At 37.4% G+C, this 23,735-nt stretch overlaps 1 protein-coding gene across 2 annotated transcripts in view; it reads left to right on the top strand.

Moving 5' to 3' along the window:
- GRM5 (glutamate metabotropic receptor 5) overlaps nucleotides 1-23,735 on the top strand; it is a 440,621-nt gene that overhangs the window by 299,124 nt on the left and 117,762 nt on the right. For both annotated transcript variants that reach the window (XM_024572722.2, XM_053925460.1), the window contains exon 4: nucleotides 21,407-21,642. In XM_024572722.2, coding sequence (XP_024428490.2) covers nucleotides 21,407-21,642 — 236 coding nt within the window. The remainder of the gene's footprint in view (nucleotides 1-21,406; nucleotides 21,643-23,735) is intronic.

The raw sequence follows: 23,735 nt of genomic DNA, 5'->3' as shown, positions 1-23,735 counted from the left end.
CCAATGAACATCACATTGGGTTAAAACAATTCAACAAATAACAATAACAAACAAAATAACTTCCTTGTTATTAAAATGTTTGCTGATGCCTGTTCAAGAGCTTCTAGTAGTAAAAATTTCTTTATTATAATCTAACATGATATATGTGAGCTTAAAAATAATTGATTGAAGTGAAATTTAATCGAAAAGAATAGTGTTGCATGGTGGGTAAGAAAAATAAATGCCCCATCTCTGCTAGCACATGTCTAATGGCACATCCTGAATTCTTCCGTCACCTAGAAAATGTAAATCCAGTATCCAGCTCACTGAATAAGCATGATTTTATCATCTCTTAATTCACTTTCAGCATCCTTTTTTTTTTTTTGCTTTTACCGTCTCTTATTTTCGCTGTCCTTACTATGGCCTCGCTCTTATAGAATTTTGTCATTTTTATGATTTCTCTATCCCTTCCAATATCTCAGCTTCTTCCAGGCCAGCCTGACCTTCTCAATAATCTTATGCCGTATTTCATTGATCAGACCAGTTTCCCAACCAAACCTTCAAATCTCTTGCAAACCTGATCTTACGCTTCACTCATCTAGTGAAATCCATTCCATAATCCACCTGCTACAGCTGTGTTTCTAAGCTGTGGATAACTACCAGAGAAAAGCATGCAACTGAATCCTGTCCTGATCCTCATCAGCTTGGTCGTCTTCCTCTCTTCTCCTTCATCTCTCTCCACTAAAATCTGGCTTCTGTCCTCACCATTCCACCAAATCTCCCCAATTGCGTTGCCAGATCCTAAAGATAGTTACATTGTTCCTTTTGAAGCCCTTGCCTTCCTTGGCTTTTTGTTAGCACTCCACTCCCCATCGCTACTCCCACTGTTATTCTCTTCCCTCCTTACCTTTTCTTCATCAAAATCCTAAGTGGACATCTTCTCCTCCATGTATTCCTTAAGTGTTGGTATTATCTGGACTTCTGCATTTCATCCTTGCTCATATCATGCATAACACTCTCACTGGGTAATCGTATTTCCTGTAACAGTTCCACTAAGGACTGCTTTGTTGACCACATTTAAATTAAATACCTCAGGCTAGACTTCTCTAAATTCATACTATATGTGTAATTGCATTTTTTTATTGTTGTTCAGGTGCAGTTGTCTCCATTTCCCCCCCCACCATTTTCCCCTGCCCCACCCACCCCCACCTGCCACCCTCAATCCTTCCCCGCTTTGGCTTTAAAGTATGCATTCTTGACATAATCCACTTGAGTGTCTTACAAACATTTCAAAATCAGCATATCTAAAACTAAGCTTCCTGACATACATTTCTCTTTAGTAAATGTTACTGGTCACTCAAATAAGAAAATTCAGCCATTCCAGACTCCCTTTCCTTCCTCACACTCTGCAGAATATTAATCAACAAACTTTGCCTCTTTGAACTCCTAAATATAGACATTTTTACTTTAGTCCCTTACTTTTCATTCTATGATCGCTTCCCTTTTATAAACCCTCATTAGTCCTCACCTGAATTACTGCAGAAGCCTCCTAACAAGTACGCTGATTTTATTTCTTCAAGTTTATTTGCATAAAAGAGTCATCTATCAAAACTATATATTGATCTATGTCACATTCATGTTTAAATTTCTATAAAAATTAAACTGCTGGCCACCATGACATAATCAATATGGAGACATATTCTTGATTTCAGTTGTCCTCACAAGAGGACCAACTAACAGCTACCCATAGACAAGACACTACTGTAAAAATCCAAGAACCTAGGAGTAAGGCTGAAGTAACCCCTAGAAGACAGGCTGAGAAGGACCACATTTAGAGTAAAAGCAGCTACTCTCTGACCATATCACCCCTCTCCTAGGCTGGCATAGAGCCACAGTGAGAGGGCCTCCCTAGGTCTGTGGGTTTGCTGGGGGTACGGGGAGAGCCCAAGGTAGACATCTAGCTCCCCCAACATTGCAGGGTAGTTCCTGGGAGGCACACTTGGGTCTCACCTCACTGAGATAACTAGGAAAATCTGTGGGTTTTGACTTCTCAGAATCAGATGGAATCAGAGAGAAGGAGGGTGAGCTTTACAGCAATTAGCATTTAGGTCTTGGCAGACCAGATACCTCCTCACAGCTGCACCCAAGTAGAGGTTGCAGCCAGTAGCCCTGTCCATCTGTGGAGTCAAGCTGGTGGCCCTCCCTAACAGGGAGCTCAGTTGGTATCTCTGCCAGATTCAGGTCACCAGCCAATGAGCTATGTCAGCTTTGGAGCCTCACCTGCTGCTTTTGTTCCAACTTCTTAGCCTCTCTTCCTTGCCTTTCAGGGAACTGTCACATACCTTAAAAGCTAAGTTTTACCTCAGTACATGTTTTATCCTCTCCAGGACCTTAGTCTCATGAGTGCGAGCTGACCAGAGAGCTTTCTGACAGCATCAATACATTTTTGTTTAAAGTTTATCCAGCCTTTCCAGCTGTTTTCAGAGGGAGTTTGTCTAATCTATCATAGCTAGAAATGGAAGTAGCTGTTTGGCTTTAGTATGATTTACACTTTTGGTCTATTTGGATTAATTATTGGGCATATGGCATCTATATTTTTCAGACTTTCAGGTTCTGACTTTTGTCTGGCTTTTTATATAATGATTATTTCTGAAACTTAATCTCACACCCAGAACAATTCTCAATTACTCACTGGTCTTCTACAGCTTGTAAATGTTCAGTGGTAAACCGTATCTGATAGATGTGAGAAATTAACAATTGACTTGTTTTCAGTCTGTGTCATGGGGATACTTTGTCATGGAAAAACGTGTTGCCTCTGAGTGAAATGGGAATTGAAGATGGTCCATTCTCCATTTATGTACAGATATCAAGGTCTCTTGAGCATTTTGTAATAGTGCTTTCCCTTCTGAACAGTGAGACTCTTCATAATTTTCCTTACACTACAAACATGGGTATTTCATCAGAAGATGACTTCAGTGGTTTAAAGCAGTTCTCTGTTTACAGTTTCGGGGAGGAAATAAAAAAGAAAACAATTCCAAGCTATGGGGGTGGGTGTGTAAGTGTATGTATATAATAAAAATTAAAATAACTCTACATTTTCATATACAAAATTAGATGACTTTGGACACAGATTTGGGTCAAAGACCACATTAATAAGTTGTACAGGTTCAGTTTGGGTTTCCAGATTTAGGTAGACTAAGTTTGAATCCTGCATAGCCCTTGTGGATTTACTACTTTCCAAGCTGAAGTTTCCTAATGTGAAATGTGAAGATGTAAGAACATCTACCTCACAAGATTATACCATATATAATACCTGGCAGATAGCATACCCTAAATATGTAATCTCTGTTATTCTTTAAGTTTGCATTTGCCAGGCTCTAGTGCTGAAGAATGAGTAGGGAGTGAGGTTTTTTCCTTACGTTTATTCCTTATATGCAGCACTCTACAAAGAAATCGGCATATGCAGAGTTGCCCATCAGGCTTTGCCAGATGAAAGAGTAGTGTCAAATACTGCAGCACGTTAAGCAAAGTATGAGGAAATATATTAGATCAAAATTTGAAGTCCCTCCTGACCTGTTACAAGAAATAAGGAAAGGAAACACCTGGAGGGTGGCAGTTGTATTTGTCAACACCATCACGAAGTCTGCCTCATTGCTTGAAATTGAATGTGTTCAAACAGTAAGTACTGACTGTTTGACCAAACACTGTGTTTAGTTCAGCAGCAGTAACAGGAGAAACTAGTACAATTCAGTGGAAAAGAAGTTTGCAGACTGAGAACTGGAAGGTTATTTGAGCAAGGAAGCTTCATGAGGACACATAAAAAATGCTCTATAAAGCTATGGATACCCTACTCATAATGTGCTTTCTGTTTTTGACTGAACCATTTATCTTACTCTATATTGCACATTTCATGCAATCGCTTCAAGTTTTGCATTTCTTCAAATGACTATAATATGCCAAGAGACACAATGGATTGTGTAATTCACAAAATAACCTATTTACACATTTTCTTAGCCTATCCTCTTTGAAGGATGTGTATAGTAAGGAAGTATTTCCGGAGGGACAAGACTTGAAACCAGAGGGGAGAGCACTGGCCGTCCTAGAGCCTACGGGAGGCAGGATGGATGTTCCATCTCTTCTAATGGTTAATACTGTTCATCAGTTTTTATGATTCCCCAAGTCTTTGGAGGTCAGTCTACTCTGACCAAAGATAAAGTTAGATCAGACCTCCTATGATTGTATTCCTTCCAAAATTAATATGCTTGACCTTCTAAGTGAGGAAATATAGAAAAGAGGTGTGGATTTGGTAATAACTTTCTACTGCTTTGTAACAAATCACCACAAATTCAGCAGCTTTAAAAAATGTCCACTTTTTATCTCATAGTTTCTGAAGGTCGAGAGTCCATGTATGACATAAGTGTGTTCACCATTCAGGATTAAAATTTCCTACCCTTTGAGACAGTATGGATGGAACTGGAGAGCATTATGCTAAGTGAAATAAGCCAGGCGGTGAGGGACAAATACCATATGATCTCACCTTTAACTGGAACATATCAACAAAAGAAAAAAGCAAACAAAATATAAACAGAGACATTGAAGTTGAGAACAATCTAACAATAGCCAAGGGGGAGTGGGGAGGGGACAGTGGGGAGAGGGGTTTACAGGAACTACTATAAAGGACACATGAACAAAACCAAGGGGGAGGTTGGAAGGAAGGGAGGGAGGTGAGTTTGGCTGGGGTGAGGGGCGGTGAGGAGGGGTGGAATGTGGACAACTGAAATTGAACAACAGTAAAATAATTTTAAAATTAATAAAAATAAAAAGGCTGAGATCAGGTGTTCCCCAGCTGCATTCCTTCCTGGAAGCCTTGTGAGAGAATCTGCTTCCCAAAACATTCAAATTTTTGGCCGAATTCAATTCCCTTTGGATGTAGACCCAAGTCCCCATTTCCCTGCTGCTTGTTAGCCAGGAGTAGCTCTCAGGTCCTGGAGGTCACCTGCATTCCTTCACCCAAGGCTCCCTCCATCTTCACAGCCAGCTGTGGAGCTTTTCCTGCAGCAGTCTCATACTAAATCCCTCTCGTGATTGAATGTCTTTGGGAAGAGCCAGAACCCTTTTCAAGAATCACCTGGATAGGTCAGCTTTGCTGAGGAATAATTTCCCTATCTTAAGGTCAATTTATTTGGGGCCTTAATTACATCTTGAAAATTCCTTCACAGCAGCACGTATGGCAATTAGTATTTGATTGAAAAAAAATTGAAAACAGGTGTTATACCAGACAGCAGGATTCTTGGATGCTGTGTTAGAATTCTACCTATACAGTCCCAACCCTATGGTCCCTGTCCTCCATTACATGCCTCTGAAGCATCTCCCTTAAGAAACATTCTCCATGCTCTCGTCACTGCATGCCATTATTTTGGAGGCTCTATGAAGTATAGAAAGTGCTGAAGCTTTAGAGCTGGAAAGATCTGGATTTAAATCCCCTCTATATTGGCTGTGGGATTTCAGTTGTATTACTTGATCCCTCAGAGCCTCAGTTTCCTGCGTGGTAAAATCTAGGGAATTAGGAAAAGTAGCACAATGGCAATCGTCTGTCCTATGCTAGACACACAGCAAACTTGAGGTTCCTGACTCGTCACCCTTCTTTTGAATGTTGTCAGATAGCTCCTCCAGTCCGCATCTATTTATTCTGTATAAAGCCTTGAAAATTAAAAGACTAAGATTCACAAACCCCAGAAATCAGTTGATTTTCAGTAAATACCCTAACCATTTTCTCAAAAATTCTACATTGTGCTTGTTTTTTTGTTTTTCTGAATTAAACAATTCACTGATGTTGACTGGCATATATTCATTAGAAATTTTATTTAAAAGTATAATATCCTTCCTTGCTTTTCACTATTATTTAGAGATTCTAACACCTTCTACGCCCCCAGGGGAGGAAGAAAATGAATATCATATGAAGATAGCAGAGCAGTCAGAAGACTCCCACTATTGGGGAAAAAAATCCCAAAATATCTGTTAAAATGCTATTGGTAAGAGATTTGGCAGGATGATGATTACATGTGGGTAGAACAGCAGTTTCCATAATAATTATGTGGGTTGCAAACAGATTTCAAAAAAATAAAAGCTCTGGGATGTGGTTTAATGAATGTTCGAATGTTCTAATACCTTAATAGCATCAGGTAGAGACAGGAGAGGACCATTTTGGAGGGGGAACCAACTTAGCCTTTCAGAATCATTTTATAAGGCACATCCAGCAGCATCGTTTTCTCAATTAAAAATGAATATACGCAGTTGTCTGAACAGCATTCCTCTATAATTTGAAGTTTGCCTCTTAAAGTCTAATTTTCTAATAAGTTATATTAAACATCTCAAGTGCTTAATTTGTGCCAGACATTATAATAAACATAAGGATGAAGAAACATCCATAAAATGTATAGTCCGCTTGGGGAAAACAGAAGTGAATGTGCCTAACTTTAATACTATGATAAATGAAAACTAAAAACATCATAACATTGCCTCCTTGAGATCAGAAACCCTGTCTTTTTGCCCACCACTCTGCCCCCTCATGTAGAATATGAGTTACCCAATACCTGGTCAGTGAATAAAGGAATAAATATTACAGTGTTTTAGAAGTAGAAAGAAGGGAACTATTTAGCCCAGGGGAGCTTGAGAAAGGTTTTTATAAGTTGCATGGAAGCTTGCACTGTCTGCTTGATGAACGAGTGGGATTTTATCGAATCATGAGACACATGAAGAGGTGAAAGGAAGGCACTCTGTGCAGAGGGAGTATCATCCCCAGAGGCTTGGAGGTGTGAAAGAGTGACACATTTAAGAAATAAGGATCAGCATGCTGGGTCTCCAATAAACAACACGTGCCTGGTTGGTGTCAGCAGTACCCATATCATGATGATGAGCAGGACTGAAGAGTTCAGTGAGCAAGAATAGTTATTATTATTATAGTCTATTATTATTAAGGGTGCCTGACCCACCCATGACGAGTCTCCCCCTCGTTTCCCCTCACATCCCTGGTACAAATTTAATGACTTCAGGAATAGTCATTCTGTGGCTACATTTTTGGTCTGATATTGCTCCTTTGAAACAGATTTTGAGGTTATTTATTTATGTTATTTGCTCATGGCAGATGGTTCCCACAAAACTCTGCAGAGTTATACTAAATAATTGTGTTGCCAATTGAGAGTACAAATAATGAAATTCTACCCATTGCATGTGATTAGCCTTCTATGTACATAAATCAGAAGATTGTAAATGTAAGAATAAAAAGTTTGAAAACACCCAGAATACTAATTGAGGTGATCAGGGAATAATTTCAGGGAGACAAGACAGGAATGTGATTTTTAATAAGAGACGATTCGGTGACTAGAAACCTAATGAATTTTACTTTTGTGGACAGATTGAGTAAAAAAGGAAAGGAGATGTTTGGTCTATAAGATAAATGAGGAAACGTCGAATGGTTTGGAAGTCATCGATGCCTATCCAAGCAGGTCATGCCTAATGGAATGAACAGAACAGGAAGACTGTTACTAAAGGGTCACCTCCTTCTACATATATTCTTCTGTTTTCCATAGCAGTAACTTAAAACATAGACTGATAAAAAAACAAAAAAGGAAGGAAAGATTATATTGGCTGCCTTGTAAAGTTTTAGATTTTTATAAAGGATACCAAGTTTAAAGTTATGTAGCATCTCTATATTAACATTCAATAATGCATGAAACATTTTTCTTCATAATTTTCTAAGAGTTCTTTTTATTCTTGTTAGCATGTAGTCCCCAGGAACTTCCACATTTCAGAAATGTATTTTGCTATTAAATCTAGTGGTTGTAAATCTTGCAGTAATTATTTTATAGCCATAACCACTTGGTGTGCTTTATATGAGTAAATTTAGTTATTAAAGGACAAGTAAGATCATCGATCTCTGGGCATTGAGAGCTATTAAATGTATGTGTTCAAAGAGGAGAGGAGAGGTTAAGTTTAGACTAATTAAGACTCATTAGAAAATTATGAGAGTTAAAGTCTGGGAAGTTAGGTTGCTAATGTTTAGAATAATTGGGAGGGAATCGGTGATTTAAAACAAGATATGAGAGAGAAAGTTCTGGGAGTTTTCAAGAGTGAGAAAGATGAGGAGGGATTTTTATAGTTGGAGAGAAGTACAACGTTTGAAATCTTAGAGTAAAGTAGGGCTGGGGACAAGCTGAACTATGTGCTATGAACTAAGTTCAGGGTAGAACTATGTGTGGATGCCAGTATGTCCAGAAATGAACGTCAATAGTCAACAATTTGGATATTAATAGTACCAAGGATAATAATGGTAATGGCATTTTAAAGTGCTTTCTCATGTGCCAGTAACTATTTAAGTGTTTTATGGGTCCTAACTTATATACTCCTTGTAAGGTAGATATTATTAGTACTCACTTTACAAATAAGAAAACTAAGGCAAGAGATATTCAATTGCCTTAAATCACAGTTAAGTGTTAGAGTCAGGATTCAAACCCAAACGGTGTGACTCCAGAATCTGTGCTCTTAGCCATTATACTTCCTCCCATAATAACAAATGTGGTTTCCATTTCAAAGAAAAACAATAAAGAGTTGGAAGGAAAAATGTGAGCCAAGTGGTAAAAGCTCTAGGACAATAAAAGTGAATACTAAAGATGAATGCAAGACTAAGGGTGATTAGAATTGAGTGACATAAATGAATGGATGATACTAACTCCACATTTAAGGCAGCAATGAGAAGACATAGTCAGGGGCCAAGAGTCACTTTCCCCACCTGTCCTCTGACTTAGGGGTGGGAGATGATGAAGTCCATCAAAAAGTCACCCAGGAAAGCTGACTTTCCCTTGGTATGAGATAGAAGAGAGAGGAGGCAGAGGAAAAAGAAACCACTCAAAAAGCAGGGATATGGAGGAAGGGAGAGATGACCTGTTTTAAGGTAAAAATAAATGAATTAACCAAAAAGCAATTGTTTGCGTAGCTCACTGCTTTCCTTTACTAAGGCTTGGAGTGAACCAGGAAGTAAGTGGTCACGAATTGTCTTAAGACCTTTCAAGAAGATAAGTCATAATGACCTGTCAGTCCTACAAATGCAGGCTAGTGTGACCTGGTACTAAGAAGGAAAGGGTCATTTCTCATTGGCTTACCCTTCTATGCACTGTGACTGGTGCCATTCTAGAAATACACTAGACATTCAATAAACAACTGTTTGCTGAATGAACCAATCATCATAACTGATGATGCCGAGCTGTTATTCTTCAGATGCTTGACACCGTGACAGCATTTATAGTGAATACATCTCATGGAGTTTGGTTGGGCCAATATTGCTATACAGTTGAAGCATATTATTTAGAAAATACTAGGCTAAGTAGGTATTGATGGATTTTAAATTATATTACTTTATTATTATTCTCATGTTTTCTGGCTTTATTTAGGTCTAATTGACAAATAAAGTTATGAGATATTTAAAGTGTAAAACATGATTTTATACACCTATACATCATAAAAGGATTATTCCCCCAAGTTATTTAATGCATCTATCACCTCACATATTTACCTTCTTCGAAATCAAGAACATAAAGCTCTACTCTGTTAACACATTTCACTTATACAATACAGCATTATCAACTGTATTCACCATTTATACGTTATATCCTCAGACCTTATTCAAATTATAACTGAAAGTTTTACCAACCTCTCCCTATTTCCCGCCCCCCTGCAGACCCTGGCAGCCGCTTTTCTACTCCCTGTTTCTATGTTTCTATGACCCTTCCTCCCTTCCTCCCTTCCTCCCTCCCTCCCTCCCTCCCTTCCTTCCTTCCTTCCTCTTCATTTTTGATTTCACATATAAGTGATACCACGTGGTATTTGTTTCTTTCTCTGGCTTATTTCCCTTAGCATAATGTCCTCTCAGTTCATCTTTTTTGTTGCTTTTGTTCATGTATTGTATTAATTAACCAAATATTTATTGAGCACCTGCCATATGCCAGATACTGGTTGAAATAGCAGTAAAACAGAATAGACCTGGTTGGCTGCATCCTCAGTGCAGTTTATTATATAGCAGAGGGAAGTGACATTCTCTCAGCTAGCATGCATGTAACTAATTACAGATGTACTAAGCTATTAGTTTATGCAGTTGCCTGGACAACCAGAGAGTTGACCCCTCCTTCAGAAGATGAGGATGGTGGGAAAGCCTTTCAGAGTTAGAGACACCATCATATGTAGATCACAGAGGAAACTCTATAGGAGTAAAATATTTTTATGAAAATATATTTTCATAAAAGAAAATATATTTCTTTCAAAAGTTGAATAGAGTTGGTGTTGAAGATAAAAATGAAAACTCATTTGGTAGCATATTTCTCAGTATGACACCCAAAAGAGATGTAATGATCATTCAAATTTTTTAAAAGATTTTATTATTTTAGAGCAGTTTTAGGTTCACAGGAAAATTGAGAGGAAGGTACAGAGATTTCTCATATGGCCCCTGCCCTGACACAGGCATAATGCACCCCCCCCCAATTATCAACTCCCTCCACAAGAGTGGTACATTTGTCATAACTGATGAACCTACCACGCAAATCACCCAAAGTCCACAGTTTGCATTAGGGTTCACTCTTGATTTCGTACATGTGTCCATCATGCAGAGTAGTCTCACTGTCCTAAAAAGTCTGTGTTCTACCTCATCATAGCTCTGTCTGCCCCCACCCCTTAATCCCTGGCAACCACTGACTTTTTTACTGCCTCCATAGTTTTGCCTTTCCCAGAATGTCATATAATTTCACTCAGAAATATGCATTCAAGTTTTCCCCATGTCTTTTCCTGGCTTGGCAGCTCACTACTTTCTAGCACTGATTAATATTCCATTGTCCGGATGTAGCAGTTTATTTATCCATTCACTTGCTGAAGGACATCTTTGTTGCTTCCTAGTTGTTACAATTATGAATCAAGCTGCTCTAAACATATACATGCAGGTTTTTCTGTGTATATAAGTTCTGAAGTTCTTTGGGTTAATGCCAAGAAGTGTGATTGCTGGATCATTTAATAAAATTATGTTCTATTTTCTAAGAAACCACCAAACTGTTTTCAAAGTGGCTATACCATTTCACATCCCCACCACTAATGAGTAAGAATTTCTGTTGCTCTACATTCTTTTGGCATTTGGTATAGTCTTTGTCCTGGGTTTTGGTTATTCTAATAGCTATGTAATATTATCTTGTTGCTTTAATTTATAATGGATGATAAAATAATATTTTTTAAATTAAAATATTTATGTTATAAACATATAATGGTATGGAGTATTAGGTCTTTACAGTTCTATAATTATCATTATTTCTCATTTGTTTGAGTGCCAGTAGTTACTATTTGGCATACAAAAACATGAACAGAATAGAGTGGGTTAAATATGGTACCAGAACCACACATAAGGAAAGTGTTAACTTGTATTTTTACCATTCAAATCAGTGTTATAGAAATTAGATAGAAATCAAGAGAAAAGAAATGCTAGAGAGCATATAAAGGGAAATCTGATCATTGCAGACCCCAATGTGTATTTATGTTCTTCATTTATTACTCCAACCTGATCTCTTCCTATATTTTGCATATTAGAACATGGAGCTACAATATCATTAATTTTCTCCCATACACCATGAAAACCCCCACTACTCCCTCTTTTCTACACATCTAGTCTGAGGGATTCCTAGACTCTTCCTCATTGCTGCTGCTGCTTTAATTCAATCCTTCATAGGTTCGCTTGACCACTGCAACACATTTTCTTTGTTTTTTTTAATAATATGTTATTGTTTATGCTATTAGAGTTGTCCCAACTTCCCCCCCTTTTCCCCTCTTCAGCCAGCCTGCCTCCCCACTCCCACAGTCAATCCACAAACTGTTGCCCAGGCCCATGGGTCATTGTGGTATGTTCTTCAACTAGTCCTTTCACCTTCTTTCAACCAGACCCCTCCCCTCCCCTCCCCTCTTATAGCTGTCAGTCTGTTCCACGTTTCTATGTCTCTGATTCTATTTTGCTTATTAGTTTATTTTGTTCATTAGATTCTACTTATAAGTGAGATTATATGATATTTGTCTTCCACCAACTGGTTTATTTTATTTAGCATAATAGTTTCCACTTCCAGCCATGCTGTGACTAAAGGTAAGAATGCCTTCTCTTTTTTATTGCTGCATAGTAGTCCATTGTGTAAATGTAACACAGTTTTTTTAGCCACTCATCAACTAATGGGCACTTAGGCTGTTTCCAAATCTTGGGTAATATAAGTAGCACTGCTATGAGCGTAAGGGTGCGTATATTCTTTTTAATTTGTATTTGGGGCTTCTTAGGACATAGTCCCAGTAGTGGAATTGTTAGGTTAAAAGACATTTTCACTTTTAAATTTTTTGAGGAAATTCCATACTGTTTTTCATAGTGGCTGCACCACTCTGCCTTCCCACCAACAGTGCACTAGAGTTCCCTTTTCTCCACACCCTCGCCAGCACTTATTGTTTGTTGATTTATTAATGATGGCCATTTTGGCAGGTGTGAAGTGACATTTCATTGAGATTTTAATTTTCATCTCTCTGATGGCTAATGGTGTCCAGCATTTTTTGATATGTCTATATGGGGCATCTGTATGTTCTCCTTGGAGAAGTGTCTGTTCAGGTCCTTTGCCTGTTTTTGATTGGATTGTTTGTCTTCCTGTTGTTGAATTGTATAAGTTCTTTGTTTACTTTAGAGATTAAATCCTTGTTCAATGTATTGTTGGTAAATATGTTCTCCCATGAATTGGGTTCCCTTTTCATTTCAATGATGGTTTCTTTAGCTTTGCATAAGCTTTTTAATTTGATGTAGTCCCATTTGTTTATTTTGTCCTTTGTTTCCCTTGCCCTAGGAGATATATCAGTAAAAATATTGCTACACAAGAGATCTGAAATTTTACTGCCTATGTTTGCCTCTAGGATGTTTATGGTATCATGATTTATATTGAAGTCTTTTATCCATTTTGAGTTTATTCTGGTGTATAGTATAAGATGGTAGTCTAGTTTCATTTTTTTTTTGTATGTAACAGTCCACTTCTCCCAACACCATTTATTGAAAAGACTGTCTTTACTCCATTGTATGCTCTTGCCTCCTTTGTCAAACATTAATTGATCATAAAGATGTGAGTTGATTTCTAGGCTCTCTATTCTGTTCCACTGATCTATGTGTCTGTTCTTATGCCACTACTAGACCATTTTGATTACAGTAGCTTTATAGTATAGTTTGATATCAGGTCATATACTCCCTCCAACTTTGTTCTTCTTTCTCAAGATTGCGGAAGTCATTCAGGGGCTTTTTTTCCCATATATATTTTTTGCAATATTTTTTCTAGATCTGTGAAATATGCCACTGTTATTTTAATGTGAATTGCATTGAATCTATAGATTGCTTTGGGTAATATGGGCATTTAATGATGTTAATTCTTCCAATCCATGAACATGGCATATGCTTCCAGTTATTTGCGTCTTCCTCAATCTCTTTGTCCTATAGTTTTCCAAGTATAGGTCTTTTTCCTCCTTGGTTAAATTTATTTCTATGTACTTTTTTTGCAATAGTAAATGGGATTGTTTCCTTAGTTTCTCTTTCTGGTAGCTCATTTTTGGTGTATAAAAATGCTATCAATTTCTGGATGTTGACTTTGTATCCCACTACTTTATACCTCAATATAATAAAGGCCATACTTAAAAAAAACTACAGCTAACATCACACTCAAAAGGCAAAAACTAAAAGCTTTCCCACTAAGATCAGGAACAAGACAGGGGTGTCTGCTTTCACCACTCTTGTTCAACATAGTACTGTAAGTCATAGCCTCAGCAATCAGACATGAAGAAAAAATAAAAGGCATCCAAATTGGAAAGGAAGAAGTAAAACCATCACTATTCACAGATGGCATGATAGTATACATAGAAAACCTTATAGTCTCACCAAAAAACTATCTGACCTAATTAATGAATTTAGCAACACATTTTCTGACTTGGGTCTCTAACACTCATCTATAAGTGCTCTGATCTGTCACTCACACTGCTACCACTTCCAGTTCTCATCCTTCTTCCTCTTATTTTCCACCTTAGAAGCCACCACTGGCTCCCTATTACCTGAAATATAATGGGATTGCACAAAAGGCCATTCAAAATTGGTCTTCCTCTGCTTACTTTCTCCCTAGTTCACTATCCTGTGCATGCTACATAGTTGCAAAGCTTAATATTTACTATTCCCTGATTCCTAAATACCTTCTGCTTATTTAGAATATTTTAAAGTACTATTATTGCTCTATTATCCACATTTTCCAAAACTCAAATCTTATCATTCTACAAACAGTGAGCCAGCAATTTAATGATTTCCCCCAGTGTATTTGGTTCATACCTACAACAATAACTTATTTGTATGTGGTCATTTATTTACTTGTCTTTCCTCCAGACTCATTCTTCCTCTAGACTCTGAGCCTCTGGAGTGTAGTGTCTGAAACCTATTTAACTTACATTTTTCTCAGTTTCAATACAGTTTCAACACACAGTATGGTAGATTATATTTTTCTTCACAATATTCATTGACTCTCTCTGTGGAAAAAAATCACACACACCTGTCCCATTCTTGTCAGGTTTGCCCTTATGACTTCCTTGGGCTAATGAAATGTGTGTCACTTCAAATCAGCATAGTTAGGAACAATTGTGTGGTTCCATTATGTTCATTTTTCTTCCTTCTACCAGATAGGCACATTCCAGAAGGAAACTGTTCTTTCAGATTAGGTCTCATAATGCGAGTGACATGGAGCAGAGTTATAGGCCTTCTGCAGTGAACCTAAACATTGAACAAGAAATAATATTTTGTTCTAAACCACTGAGATATTGGAACTGTTTATTACCACAAAATAACTTAGTCCCAAGTAGTTATATATTTCACAAATGTTGAAGAAAATAAGGAGAGTTATAGAGACATAGAAGGTAAATTTTGACAGGGGAATTCCAGCATCAATTTTATTTTAAACAAGAACCTTCTGTTGAAAACAGAGAAGTAAATATTTATGTGTTGATCACTATGAGAAATAATGGGAATTGGGGTTTGAGAGGAAAAAGGAGGAAGCGCAGATCACAGAATATATATATTTGTGTGTGTATGTATGTATATATATGTATATGTATATATATACATCAATATATATCATATATATATATGATATAATCTTAGGGGAAAAATGAAAATAAATTTTTACTACATAAGCATGCCCTTAGGATGTCTGCAGGGAAGATGTAAAGGAATATATGGTATCTACTGAGGAGGTGTTTTGAGAGTGGGTACACTTTGAAGATTCCTCCTTTAATTAAGCCAACCTAAGTAATTTATTTTTTTTTCAAAAAATAAATAAAAATAAAATAAAATAAAGTGGTTTTTCCTGTTTCATTGTTCAAATTACTGTTTATAGCCAAAGACTGGAAGTCTGACCAAAAGAACATCCAAATTAAGAATTCATATGTACACTCAATTCTTGTTGTTCACAGTAGTTATGAACATAACTACTATTAACGTTTACCCACCACTGAATAAGTGAATACTGATCTGATCTATGCACCCAGGAGAAATATAGGCCTCAGTTGCCAGGAGCTTCTAGTCACAACATTTTCAACTACTCAATACATGACCTTGCTTATGTGTGTTCATACTGAAAACACCTTATTTTATATATATTGTTGATTCATTAATATTAAACTCACAGAAAACAGCACTTTACTCATGCCCAAATGCAGCTGATTTTATATAGGTATTTTTTTTCTTTTTTTATTGTTGTGCAATTACAGTTGTCCCCATTTTCCCCCTTTACTTTCCCTGCCCTAACTATGCCCCACCTTCCACATTCAATCTCCCCCCAACACCCATTGTCTTTGTCCATGGGTCCTTTATACATGTCCTTTGGCTTGACCCTTCCCCTTCTTTCCCCTGTTACTCCCCACCTCCTCCCCTCAGGTCACTGTCAGTTTGTTCTTTATTTCTATACCTCTGGTCCTATTTTGCTCACTCATTTGTTTTATTGATTAGGTTCCACTTATAGGTGAGATCACATGGAATTTGTCTTTCACTGACTGACTTATTTCATTTAGCATAATACTCTCCAGTTCTGTCCATGCTGACATGAAGAGTAGGAGCTCCTTCTTTCTTTCTGCTGTGTAGTATTCCATTGTGTCAATGTACCACAGGTTCTTGATCCACTCATTTACTGATGGATTCTTAGGCTGTTTCTGGCACTTGCCTATTATAAATAATGCTGCTATGAACATTGGGGTGCACAGGTTCTTTTGAATTGGTGTTTTAGGATTCTTATGGTATAATCACAGCAGTGGAATTACTGGGTCAAAAGGCAGTTCCATTTTTAGTTTTTTGAGGAAATTCCATACTGTTTTCCACAGTGGCTGCACCAGTCTGCATTCCCACCAACAGTGCACTAGGGTTCCCTTTTCTCCACAACCTCACCAGCACTTGTTGTTTGTTGATTTGTTTATGATGGCCATTCTCACTGGTGTATAGCAGTATATCACTGTAGTTTTAATTTGCATCTCTCTGATGGCTAGTGATGCTGAGCATCCTTTCATATGCCTGTGGGCCCTCTATATGTCCTCCTTGGAGAATTGTCTGTTCAGGTCCTTTACCCATTTTTTGTCTACCTTGTGTTGACTCATATAAATTCTTTATATATTTTTGAGATCAAACCCTTGTCCAAGTATTATTGACAAATATATTTTCCCATATGGTTGGTTCCATTTTAATTTTGCTGATGTTTCTTTAACCATGCAAAAGCTTTTTTAATTTGATGTAGTCTCATTTGTTTATTCTTTCCTTTATATCCCTTGCTCTAGGGGACATATTGGTGAAAATATTGCTGCATGGAATATCTGAAATTGTTCTGCCTATGTTCTCATCCAGGAGTCTTCTGTTGTCACAATTATTCTTAAGTCTTTTATTCATCTTGAGTTTATTTTTGTGTATGGTGTAAATTGGTGGTAGAGTTTCAAAGTATTGACATTATCAAAATATCCATACTACCCAAATCAATTTATAGATTCAATGCAATCCCTTTTAAAGTACCAATGACATATTTAACAGGTATAAAACAAGCATTTCAAAAATGTATATGGAACCATAAATGACCCCAAATTGTCTCAGAAATTCTGACAAAGAAGAAAAAAGTAGGAGGAATCACAATATCTGATATCAAACTATATTACAAAACCACTATAATCAAAACAGTCTGGTACTGGCATAAGAACAGACACATAAATCAATGAAATAGAATACAGAATCCAGAAATAAACCCATGTCTCTATGGTCAATTAATATTTGACAAATGGGGCAGGAGCATAAAATGGAGAAAAATAGCCTCTTCAACAAATGGTTTTGGGAGATCTGGACAGCTACATGTATGTAGGTATTTTCTATGCAAGGTGTATTGCAGCTCTCTTGTGCTTGGGATTTCAATAACAAATCAGCACTATGATCGGGGATTATTTTGAACAGCAAAATCAACAAAAACACGCAAAAATAAATTTTACCAAGTAGGTGACTCTGAAAATGCAGAATCTGCATATAATGACAATTGACTCATTATCAAATAATTGGAAAGAAAATAATGAAATGGATTAGAGGAGATCAATAAAAATACCAACCAGTGAGAAGAGAGAAATTAGGTGGATGGACAGTTGGACAGATGGATGGATGAATGGATGGGTGAATAATCTGATAGATAGCTAGATAGGGAGATAGAAAGATCAATTGATGGATAGATCAATACACACATGGATACACATATACACATAAACAAACAAAATCTACAAAAGTGCCTTAAATACAGTATATTTTCAGTTTGTTTCCTAATCCTGCTACCCTTTTTTTTCTGGTCTGGGGAAATATGTGTTACCCAAAGGCATTAAAGTAGTGCCACAGTCTTGACAGCCCACACTGTCAGTGCAGCAGAAAGCAGTACATAGTAGAAAAGTGAGCTCAGGTTTCTCTTGGGACTTTATCTTACTTTTAAATTTACTATTCCTTACTTACAGATACTCTATCATCTTAACACAAATCTTAAAAGCACATTTTTATGAAAATGTAAATATTTAATAACCTAAAGTCAATATAGCACCATCTGACTTGGCCACCCTGGACCTGAAACTGGAGAAATCAGCGTTCGTGCTGCCCGTCACTACCAGAACCAATAAGCAGAGACGATGATTGCATCTTTCTGGGCACTTTATTCAGATGGCCAGTGATCTGAGAAGACGGTGGGTTATGTACCCTAAAAGACTGTCTTATATCTCATCTCAAGCCAGCCTTTTTTATAAGGAGAAGAAAAGTGTGGGTAAGGGGTTTGGAATTCAGGGAAAAAGTAGGTGAGGGGTTTGAAATTCAGGGAAAAATTGAATCGATGAAAGGTGAAGTCCTACAATTTTCCTACCATTCTTTCATCTGTGGGCTGGCGATTCTTTTTAAATTATATTTTATTGATTATGCTATTACAGTTGTCCCAATTTTCCCCTCAGGCAATCCCCACACCATTGTTCATGTCCATGGGTCATGCATATAGGTTTTTTGGCTGCTTCATTTCCTACTGAACTTTACGTCCCTATGGCTATTCTGTAACTACCTATTTGTACTTCTTAATCCCCTCCCCTCTTCATCCACTCCCCCACACCGCTCTCCCATCTGAGTCCTGGGCTGTGGATGTCTTTCCCTGGGTCCCAAAGGCTCAGATACCATCTTCATTGCTTGCAATCCTCCTGGGGCCCAAAGGTCAAATTGCTTGGTCTCCTGGTGTCAGGGTGGGTCTGGTCATCCTGGTTCCTAGAACAATAGCTTTCTATATGCATTAATTACTGAGCTTATTAACTGTAAGTTAAAACTAAAAATTTTCTAATTTTTGAGTTCCATCACCAGAATGAATTTACTTGAGACTTAGAGGGCAGATAATCCCCAATAAATTCAAATAGAATAACCCTGTTTTGTCACACAGGTATTGGAATTTTCTGTTTACATACAAATCCTCTATGATTTTTATTTTGCTGTTGAATGAAAATATATGGACCAAAATTATTTTAAATTCACAATTCTAACTTATAGGCTACTAATAAAATATCATCTCTGGCTAAAGTTTTAAATACAGAAAAGAGATTTTTACTTTTTTTAAAAAGCTAAAGCACATGACGAAAGATGAGTAAATCAACACAATGCACCTCTTACACTTTTTAATGGAAATATAACCTCCAAAAAAGTTTATGAGGACAGACTTTTACAATCCCCATTAAATTCAATGAATTAATTGGGAAAGGTAACTTGGACCCATTATAATCTCGCATTTCTTATGTAATATTCATAATCATAACATTACATGACAGCAGGCTAGTGACAGCAGAAGAAGCAATTTAAATTTTCTCTTCTTCTGACAGTGGGTGCTTGACAAGAAGAGATTCCTGTCCCATTCAAACTGCGCTATGCTTCTCCTCAAATGCCAATGAGACCCACACTCTCATACCAAGGATATAATAAACCCTCCAAAACAGAGGGAGAAAATGAGGCAAACAAGCCCACTTCATTTCAACTTGTCAGCTTTAAATAAAGCTTCTGTAGCTGAAAATGAGAATCTTGAGGGAAGATGTGTGAAGTAACAAAATTCAACACTGGAACAAAACATATTGCACTATTTTTTTCCAGATCTGCCACAAAAGTTTTTGAAATTTTACCATACATAAATTTTAATAAAATACCTTCTTGTCAAGGAGGACTTAGAGGAAGAAATAGTTTATTTTGGTTTTTCTTTTCTCCTCTTCCACCCACTGAGGCCTTAGGAGATATCTTGAGTTGTCTCAAGCCCCTAGAATATCTCAGTGAGTGATCGGAACAACGCTCACTATCAGTTTTTAAGTCAGAGTTGATATGGAAGAGTATACTGAAAAACAGGAAATCCCTTTGCACTTATGTTAACTACTTACATAATACTTCTGCTGGCATGGACATTATATGCAAAATATAGGAGCATGCTCCCTGCCTACAAAAATAAAGTATAAAAGACAAAATGCATTTGAACGACGATAAAAGGAAATTAACATTCTGATAAACATAAATATCTGAGTATCAATAAACAATGATTGTTAATATAAATCCTTTCCTTCACCCTTTCCCCAGTGCCCACTCCCCTTAACCCAACTCCAAACACTGCAACGAAGCATTCAGGAGGCTCCATTCCATTCATCCACTCAACTCATTCCATATCCCTTCTCTTCCCTCTTTGAGGTTATTTTTTCATTGTTAAATTTCCCCTTGACTCCATCTTTCCTGAAAGAGCTATTGCTCCTCTTCAAAGGAAGGACGGCACCACTGGGTCACAGCATGTGCATAGCACTAGTTGTGCAAACTCCAGTGGGAGAGAGGATGAAAAAAGCCCTTATCTTTTCCCTGGATGTCCCAAGGTGTGAACAAATTTGATGCAAACATCATTTCATGTGTTTTATTTCCAATGTCATGTCTCACATATTTTTCAATAAGCTTAGAATACTTTTCCTTATTCTGTTATACTCAAGCCATTATAACATGAACTCACTGATTTCAACTCTTTTATTGTGCAATTCCTAGATTACTTTGAGTGATCAGTGCGCAGAATGATAGTGATATTGAGGAGTATGCACCCTGACACCATGTCTGATGGCGCATTGTTCAGGTGTTCTTTCAATCACGCTACTGTAAAAAACACAATTTCATATGTGTATTTTAAGTGCATTAGAGAAACAGCATGAGATAAAAAAATATATATGGGCTAAGGGCTAAAAGGGCTTCAGTTTGAGGCTCTGATGAATGTTCCTAATAGCAAGTTTTTTTAACCTCTCTATAATTCATTTGTGAAATGGAAGGGAGGGAGGGAAGGAGGGAGGGAGGCAGGGAGGGTCACATGTTATAGGACAGTTAAATTAATAATAAGCATGTTTTAGAAATATGTTTCATTCTTATTTTATGATCATTATAATAATTACTATAAAGAAAAAAGTATAATTAAAGCTAACTAGACCTAGCTATAAAATGTTCGGTAAATAATGTGAATGGTGATATTATGCAGCTTCCAGGCATACACTGCATTTTGCAACCAGTAAAATTCTGCCAAAACATTAGATTATTCCCTGCAGTTCAAGGTAAGTAGGCTTGTGCCTTCTAGCACTCTTAGACCCAAAGTTTCCACTGTGTTTGGCGTTTTTTATTCTAACAAGCTGCTATCTCAGGAATCATGTAGGTGCCATGCAGGACCATGCTGTGGCCTGAAGTAGCTATTTAATGACATCTTTTCAAAAGGAAAGCCAATGGAATTATTTTCTTAGGAGATATCTGTTCTAAGCTGAAGGGTTTTCTGTTTCCCCACAGTGATGGATGGGCTGACAGGTATGATGTAACAGATGGATATCAGCGAGAAGCTGTTGGTGGAATCACAATCAAACTCCAATCTCCCGATGTCAAGTGGTTTGATGATTATTATCTGAAGCTTCGGCCAGAAACAAACCTCCGAAACCCTTGGTTTCAAGAATTTTGGCAGCATCGTTTTCAGTGTCGCCTGGAAGGGTTTGCACAGGAGAACAGCAAATACAACAAGACCTGCAATAGTAAGCATATTTATTGTTTCATTTAAAGTGAGTAAGTCTGAGACTCCAATTTGAGTAACCTGTGCCATGGGGATAGCGGCTGTAATCTGTTAGAGAGGAGGGCTTTTATGTAAACCAAGTATTACTACATGTAGTGATAAACGGGTTTTATTCTCATATTAGAGCAGTGTCTACTCCATTGAGATTAAAACAATTAGATTATTTATATTTGTGTCATTCAAGAAATTGTCACCATGCTAAAAAGGTAATGTAAGCGCCATGGTAGGATGTTCTCGACATCCTCAGCGGCAACGACATACTGCTCTTTGATTACAGTAGTTAGCACATTGCGAGGCACACAGTAAGGTTTTTATGCATATCTGAAAAATGAGTAAGTGGAGGTTGAAGGACAGAGTCAACTCCTACTTGCACCAGTAAACCATAAAATGGTTGCAGGGAGTGTCTATACAGAATTATGATGTTTGAAGACTTAACATGAACAGAGCCATTCATTCAGTCATTCAACCAGTATTTATAACGTGCCAAATATTGCTTTAGTTGTAAGGGCACCAAGGTAAGGTAAACTAGTTTCTATCTTCAAGGGCTTTAGTGTATTTTAAGGGAGATAGTTATGCCAACAAAAATTGCAGTTCAACATTGTCATTGCTATAAGGGTTAAACAAAACATTTGGTTATTATTATTTGTAGCATATCCAAAAAGAATCTTGACTCTAATAACCAATATTGGCAGGACCAATATTGTCAATGCCTGAAAGGGTTAATGTTTGTTAAAGTTGGTAAGAGACTTGTTTGTACTGACTTATCCCACCTGGAGAACAGGAACCCCGTACATATTTGCACAGGAGTACAATGTTTTAGTTGGTGATGTAGGTGCCTTCATCCATGGTGCTGGAATGCATGAGTGTCCTGGGGGAGTAGGTTTGAAATCCTGGCCCATGAACTAATGCCAGTCCCCACGAAAACTGCCCCATACCAGCACCAAAATGAGGAAAATAGGAATAATGTAGTATGATTTTTATAATGCATTTTCCTCTGAGTTTATGTCAATCCTATGTTTTTTGTATCAGTTCGTTTTTTGTGAAATGGTGGAGATAGTAAGTGGTGATTGTTTTTAAATGTCAGTGCTTAGTAAAATAAAAACTTAACCTCATGGGAGTTCCTACTGAGGTGGAGTAGAGGAGACAGAGGCTGGAGTGTGGGCAGAGTGCTGGTCAATGAAATCCGGAAACACGAGAAGCACAGTGTGAGACTGTTCGCTTCTCTCCCGCTTTCCATATCCTGCTAACTCTGTCCAAAATCTTCAAATGCTTATTGACTTACTGTGTTTTTATTCTTTATTTTCGTGAAGAAATGTATATGAATAAATGGCATTGTGATTTATTTTCGCAATTATATAGTTGTCACCATATCTTTCACAGTTCCATTCAGTCTCTGAAGGACACAGACTTTTTTCCTCTCTTGAGATTTGGATGCTTATGCCTCTCTGTGTTCCCATTCTGTGATTATGTAAAAGTTCCTATCTGTAGCTACATTGTAGGAGTTATAAAGAGCAAGCAGTACATCTGATCTCATCTCCAGTTCCTCTTTACTAAGGAGTTACTGACAACCCCTAACCACTGCAATTAAGATAATTTTTCCAGTTGGTCTTTACTCTCTTTTGTACTAGCGTTCTTGTCCCACTCCTTTTTGTTAGAAGTGTCTTCCACTTGAAATATTTCTTTGTTTCTTTTATTCTTTTTTTTTTCTTGCTGGAGGTCATATTTAGATATAGTCTTGAAAAACCCATTTATTCATTTCCATGGAAACAGCATTTCTACGGAAATGTTCTATGACATCCTCCCTTTGAACCTGTTGCTGTAGCTCTCTGTCCCTCCCAGGAGCACCCTGATGTGATCTGTCTGCTCAGAACGTGCTCCTCACTCCAGCACCGGAAAGCACTCAGTGGCCCCCACCCCTTCAGAGTGTTACCTGACACCAGACATCATTTTGTACCTAAATGTGGACACGTGTGTAATGTCTCTATTATTCTTCTCCATAAGGGAAGTACTATTACCCTCATTTTAAAGCTAACAAAACCAAGATTTACAAACACA

This window comes from Desmodus rotundus, chromosome 5 (genome assembly GCF_022682495.2).
Source record: "Desmodus rotundus isolate HL8 chromosome 5, HLdesRot8A.1, whole genome shotgun sequence".
NCBI lineage: Eukaryota > Metazoa > Chordata > Mammalia > Chiroptera > Phyllostomidae > Desmodus > Desmodus rotundus.
This window is presented reverse-complemented; position numbering and strand designations above follow the sequence as displayed.